Source organism: Molossus molossus, unplaced genomic scaffold (genome assembly GCF_014108415.1).
Source record: "Molossus molossus isolate mMolMol1 unplaced genomic scaffold, mMolMol1.p scaffold_m16_p_5, whole genome shotgun sequence".
In the NCBI taxonomy this organism is placed as follows: domain Eukaryota; kingdom Metazoa; phylum Chordata; class Mammalia; order Chiroptera; family Molossidae; genus Molossus; species Molossus molossus.
This window is the reverse complement of record NW_023425388.1, coordinates 2,158,241-2,164,240: the sequence shown is the minus strand read 5'-3', so window position 1 is coordinate 2,164,240 and position 6,000 is coordinate 2,158,241. Positions and strand designations below refer to the sequence as shown.

The window sequence follows — 6,000 nt, the reverse complement described above, 5'->3', positions numbered from 1 at the left end:
TCGGGTGAGGATAAAAAAAAAAAAAAAAGAAATGAATACAGAGACGGAAGACGGTTTCCCTCCTAGTTTATTGTGAAATTGGCTGTAAACACTGTGAAAGGTCCCTTTCGCCGCTGCCTGGCTCCCCGGGTTTGGATGGCATGACAAATTCTCCTTCACAGAAGGTACCAGCGAGACGGGCCCCGGGCACAGGCTCCCGCTCGCAGGTGCGACGGCACCGCGCGCGCCCGGCTCAGTGGAACGGGCCCGTGCTCCTGGGCATCGAGGCGTCCAGGCCACTGTTCATCCAGATCTCCCGGATGACCTGCTCCCTGCGCTCGATCCTTTCCGCCAGCTCCGCCGTCTCCACGGACGTGTACGCGGGCTGGGGGGCCCAGCCGAACCCCGGCGGCTCCCCCGGGAAGTCGGAGTCGGAGGAGTCCTCGCCCTGCTCGGCGTCCGCGCTGTCCTCCTCGGCCTCGTCGCGTCCCGGTGCCAGGCGCTCCCTCGCCAGCTGCAGCTTCTGCAGGTCCTTGGCGCAGGACACTCTGATGACCAAGGTGCACAGCGTGAGTGCCAGGCCGATGCAGACGCTGGACACGAACAGCAAGGCCGCTCTCTCGGGGTGGGCTGTCGGGGGAAGAGGACAGGTCAGCGGCTGCAGGAGCAGGCGGGCTTCGCCAAGGTCCCGGAGACACGGATGTCCCCAGGCAGGACCACCTCACCTCCTGGTCACAGACCCCACAGACTTAAAAAAAAAAAGTTTGGGGCATAGGCAGTCAGTACATGTATATATACGAGAGCACTCAGACCATGCTCCCCGACTTCTCAGGTCTGCCGCTCACCAGTGCTGTGACTTTCGGCAAGTTAACCTCCTGTGACTCAGTTTCCTTAGCTGTAGAACGGGGCTAAGAGCACCTTCCTTTACGGACTTGTGAGGAGGAATGAACCAATCCCTTGCAAAGCTACCAGAACCCTCAGTGACACACAGCGAATGTTCCCTCCACTGTTGGCTATCGGTATTATGAAAACGTAATTTGTCCATAAAGTCTAAGTAGGAATGTAAGCACCAAGAGAGGAGCTGTACGCACAGCCTCATTTCCTCCAGACTGGAAAGAAAATGTAGATAAAGGTTCTGGTAGTTTTCCCTACAACCAAATGACGGTCCAATAACCGCAGAGATAGAAATAACGCGACTTTGTGCTGCGTCCCCTGGTCGGAACCCTCACGTGTTTAATCCTTATGCTGACCCTGTGCAGGAAGGACTCTCTCTCTCCCCGTTTTTCCATCGCGTTCCCCTTGCAGTGTCAGCACCGCCACTCTGGGACATATGACCCGGCGCACTCCCCCGACACAGATCAGGGGTTGGCAGGCTTTTCCTGGCAAAGGGGCACCGTATTTTGGGCTTCCTCAGCTCTGTGGCTGGGCACGCCGTCCGCCGCAGGTGCCCTGCGTTCTAATAAAACTTCACGAGGTCGGCCTGTGGGCTGCGCGTGGCTGGCCCGACACAAAGGCTAGAGCTGAGGCCGGGAAGGGACGCCTCTCTCCGGGTCGGGCGGCCTCCTTGGATGGAGCCAGGGCCGGTGCCCAGACCCTGCGCTGTGAGCTGCCCGCGGGTGCACATTTGAAACCACGGACACTGGCTCAGCCCGGGGCCCGGGCCCTGCTGTGGGCACAGGGCCTCTGCTTCACCCCGCGCCAGGGCTGAGGGCTGCTCTGTGCGCCCTCCCCCGGGGCCTGGGCTGGGGTCCGAGCGCCCGAGGGTTGCCGGTTTCACCGTCAGAGGACCCAGTCGCTGTGATCTGCCAGGACAAACCTAAGTAGGACACCTTATCTTGTGGGAACGTGAACCTCCCCACTGGGCCTCCTTCGCTCGCGGCTCAAGTCAAGTCCCGAGGTGTCCCTGACACAGGCGTGGGGCTCTTTGTCACCATGGCTCCGCCCAGCAGTCTCCTCGGCCTCTTGACAACACAGAGTCTTCGCTCAGGTGGAGGTTGGCTGAGGAGGGGCGGCGAGCTGCGTCTGCGATGCTGATAACAGCGTATTTCCCTGCGTGCCAAGGTATGTTGCAGATTTGGTCAGACAGACACGTGTCCTTCGAGAGCAGGAAGGGCTGTTTTCATCCGGGAGTGGGGGCAGGAGGAGGGCTGGGAGGCAACGGCACCTGGGCATCACTAACAGCAGACAACATCCACAACGAGGCCGCCGGTGTCCGACGCAGGGCTTCCTGGTCCTGCCAGCTCCCCCGCCGGGGTCACCCCCACCGGAGCGCCGTGTCCTGAGTCCCCCGCTTGCCTTTCGCAGGGTGGATGGCATCTCTACGTATCCCTGACCCCTTGACGCGGAGGGCGTCTGTTTCACTCAGCGCTGTGCTGCCGTGTGCCCTTGTGTTGTCCAGACCGGAGAGCCGTCTGTCCCCTCACTCCTGCGGGGCGGGGCATCTGGGCGAGTGCCAGGTCTGCTGGGGGCCGTAGCCATGAACTTTCTCGTAAATGCCCCTGGCGTACACGAGCGAGCATTTCTCTTGGGCACTGACCCAGGAGGGTACTGGGTGACTTTTGAGGAAACTGTCCGGGTAGTTTCCAAAGCTGGTGCAACATGAGGGTCCTGGAGGGCGCACCTGCCCCGCACCGGGCAGGACGGGCATCCCGTTCTCCTTCCGGTTGTGAGGGACACACGGTGTCTTACTAGGGCCTTGGTCACATTCCCTGTCCCAGACGCCCGGACATGTCCTCAGGTGGCTACGTCGTCCCGCTTCTCAAAATGCTGGCTCGTGACGTGTGCGCACTTTTTTCTCTGCTGGGTAGTTTGTGCTTCTCCGCTCACGTGTACAGAATATAAGGCTCCAGCCCTGGCTGGTTTGGCTCAGCAGCTGGAGCGTCAGCCTGCTGACCAAAGACTCATGGGTTTGATTCCGGTCAAAGTCACATACCTCGGTTGTAGTTCGGTCCCCGGCCGTGGCCCGGGTTGTGTGGGAGGCATCCAATCGATGTCTCTCTCTCCCCTCAATGTTTCTCTCTCCCCCTCCCCCTCCCACTGTCTGAAAATAAATGTAAAATATCCTTGGGTGAGGATTAAAACTTAAAAAAAGAATGTAAGTTTCTAACATTCTTGGCAATAATCATTTGCGAGCAGCTGTATCGCAAACGTCCCCTGGCGAGCGGCGTGTGTCCCCCTTCCGTAAGGTGCCTCCGCGGAGAGTTTCTCTGAAAAGCAGGGACGATACCACCTGGGGAAACGTCCTCTCGGACCCGCTCAATCGACCGCCTGTTTGGCGGGTTTCACCAGAACCTCTGGGCTCGCAGCGGCTCCTGCAGGCGCCCCCTCTCCTCGGGTGCCTGGGGACCCTGCCTGGCCCCCATCCCATTCCCACAACGGCCGAGGGTGGGTCTGCGAGTCGGCTGGGCCCACTTTCCGGTGGCGGCGAGACGACCTCACTGACGTCCTGCAGTCACCGCAGCGCGCTGGCCGGCGGGGGAGGGGCTGCGCTGGGACCACATCCAGGGACCCCTCCCAGAGGGCGACACCCGGAGCCTCCAGGGCCCTGTCCCACTGAGACTCTCGGAGCCTCTGTGATTCCACGAGCAGGCTTCTCGGGGCGACCTCCCTTCACCAACCCCGACACCGAGGCCCCTTTCTCTCCGACGTGGACTCGGCTTGGTCGTGGCTCGCCGACGAATGTGCCTGGGCACCGCAGGGACATCAAGGACCCATCAAGTCCTCAACTTCTTTGAAATTAAACACCTTTAAATGCAGTGCAGGTGACGGCGAGCCCGGGAGAGCCCGCAGCAGCCGAGAGGACCCCCGCCCAGTGCTCGTCAGACACCTGCGCTGTCCTGGACGCCGGGATGGGACAGAAACCGAGACAACACCTGCCCTGACACGCTCACCGTCGAATGGAGAGATGGCACCAAAGCGACCTCCCCTGTGATCCCTGGCGTGACGGACGGAGGGGACGGAGCCAGATGACTCGAAGCCACGAGGTTTTCCTCCGTCGAGATCCTGGGGGGCACGTTCTCGCCAGGAGAGGCCTGGGACCTGCTGAGTCTGATCCAGGCCCTGCTCGTGCCCACACCGCGGCCTCAGGCCAATGGCCCGACTCCTCGGACCCTTGTGGGCAGATGGACGTCAGAGTTCCCTCTCTCAGGACCGCTGCTATGTACTGAGCTGTGTCTCCCCAGTTCATGCGTTGGAGTCCTAACTCCCCATGTGGCTGTATTTGGAGAGAGAGCCTATCAGGGGTAAATAAGGTTAAACGAGGTCATAAGGCTGGGGCCCAGACCCAGCAGGGTTAGTGTCCTTCTAAGAAGAGACACCACAGAGCTGTCTCTCTGTGCGGACCCAGCAAGAGGGTGGCCGTCTACAGCCAGGAAGGTCTCACCAGACGCCAAATCTGCTGGCACCCTGACCTTGGGCTTGCAGCCTCCCAACCGTGAGAAATACGTTTCTGGTGTTTAGCCCCCAGGACATGGTTTCTTGTCACGGCAGCCCGAGCGGACCACGGTCATGTTGAGAGCCACAGACAAGCCCAGCGAGTGCAGTCGTTACCCCTGGGATCGTCCTCCTCCATCTGCAGCCTTTGGGGATGTCTTTCCTCCGGGGCGGCCAGGGACTCTGAAAATACGGGGCCAGCCCTGGCTGGTTTGCTCAGCGGTTAGAGCGTCGGCCTGCGGTCCGGAGAGACCCGGGTTCGGTTCCCGCTAAGGGCACATACTTCGGTTGCAGTTTGTCCCCGGCCCTGGTTGGGTCAGGGTCGTGCAGGAGGCAGCCACTCGATGTGTCCCTTTCACGTCACTGTTTCTCTCTCTCTCTTCCTCTCTCTCCCTCCCACTCTATCTGAACAAAAAATGGAAAAATGTCCTCGGGTGAGGATTGAAAAAAGAAAAAGAAAGAAAAGACAGGGCTGACAATTAAAATGCTTACGTCTCTTAACTGGGACAGTTACTGGGACACCAAGAAGTGGTCAGGAGAGAGAAGTTTCCCAGAGGGAACCAGGGAGCACGCGGCAAGCTTGTGTGTATGTGGGGGGGCACTGGTACAGGAAGGGGGCGCCATGGAGGGGGAGGACCAGGCAGCACCTCTGTGGAGGTGGCTGTGTACGCCCTATTCTCCACCGAGGGCTCACCCGACAGCCTGCTCCAGCGGCCCCGAGTCATCTCGTCATGCGTGGCATAAACGTGTACTTTACAAAAGCCCCCGGGGTTTGGCTCCTGAACAGTGAAGCCGTTGCTGAAACTTGCAGAATCAACGTCCCAAGCTCCGCTCCGTGCCCAGGTGGGCAGCCCCGTGCCCACTGCAGAGCGAGCTCGGCTCTGCCTGCTCAGACGGCTGCATCTCACCGGGCCCCCCTCGAACGGAACCTTGGCAACCGTGAGCAGTCACCCTCGTGACTCAGAAGGGGACCCTGTCTTCACAGGGCGTGACCTGCTTTGTTGACTAAGTGATCTTTTGGCTCCGTTTTCTTCCAGCCGAGGGTGGAATTCGCTAATCCCAGGCCCTTCCCAAGCTTTGGGCCGGGAAGTGCATTCCTCCGGGTCCGACTTTTCCAAGCCGGAAACACCCACGGAGCCCGACCGCTAAGCAGTGTGACTGCCGTGTGCTGGAGCTGCACTGAGTTCAGGCCCGTGTCCGGATCTCCGAAGACTGCTGTCAGCGCGTCAAACTCAAAGTCATTTCCCGCAGCTCTGAGCGTTGTTTCGAACGGTGCGTTTGTTGGTGAGACCTCAGTAAACCCCTTCGTGCCCCAAGACGCCGCGATCCCTCGACCTACCGCGCACGTACGCGAAGGCTGCCAGAGAGTTGCTGACAAGAACCCCGTCTTTCTTCGGAACCCTCGATCCGCTCGGGTCAATGTTGACACCTGTTTCATAAGAAAGAAAAGATGTGCCCTGGCCGGTTTGGTTCAGCGGTTAGAGCATCAGCCTGCGGTCCCGAGAGACCCGGGTTCGGTTCCCGCTAAGGGCATGTACCTCAGTTGCAGTTTGTCCCCGGCCCTGGTCAGTCGTGCGGGTGGCAGCCACT

The 6,000-nt window shown here is 60.1% G+C and overlaps 1 protein-coding gene across 2 annotated transcripts in view; it reads right to left on the bottom strand.

Annotated features, from left to right (window-relative positions):
• Window positions 1-176: 176 nt before the first annotated feature.
• The window catches only part of EVA1C (eva-1 homolog C), a 65,114-nt gene continuing 59,290 nt past the window's right edge, over window positions 177-6,000 (bottom strand). For both annotated transcript variants that reach the window (XM_036243531.1, XM_036243532.1), the window contains exons 7-8: window positions 5,750-5,839; window positions 177-609 (exon numbers count right to left, since the gene is read on the bottom strand). In XM_036243531.1, coding sequence (XP_036099424.1) covers window positions 233-609; window positions 5,750-5,839 — 467 coding nt within the window. In that variant the 3' untranslated portion in view covers window positions 177-232. The remainder of the gene's footprint in view (window positions 610-5,749; window positions 5,840-6,000) is intronic.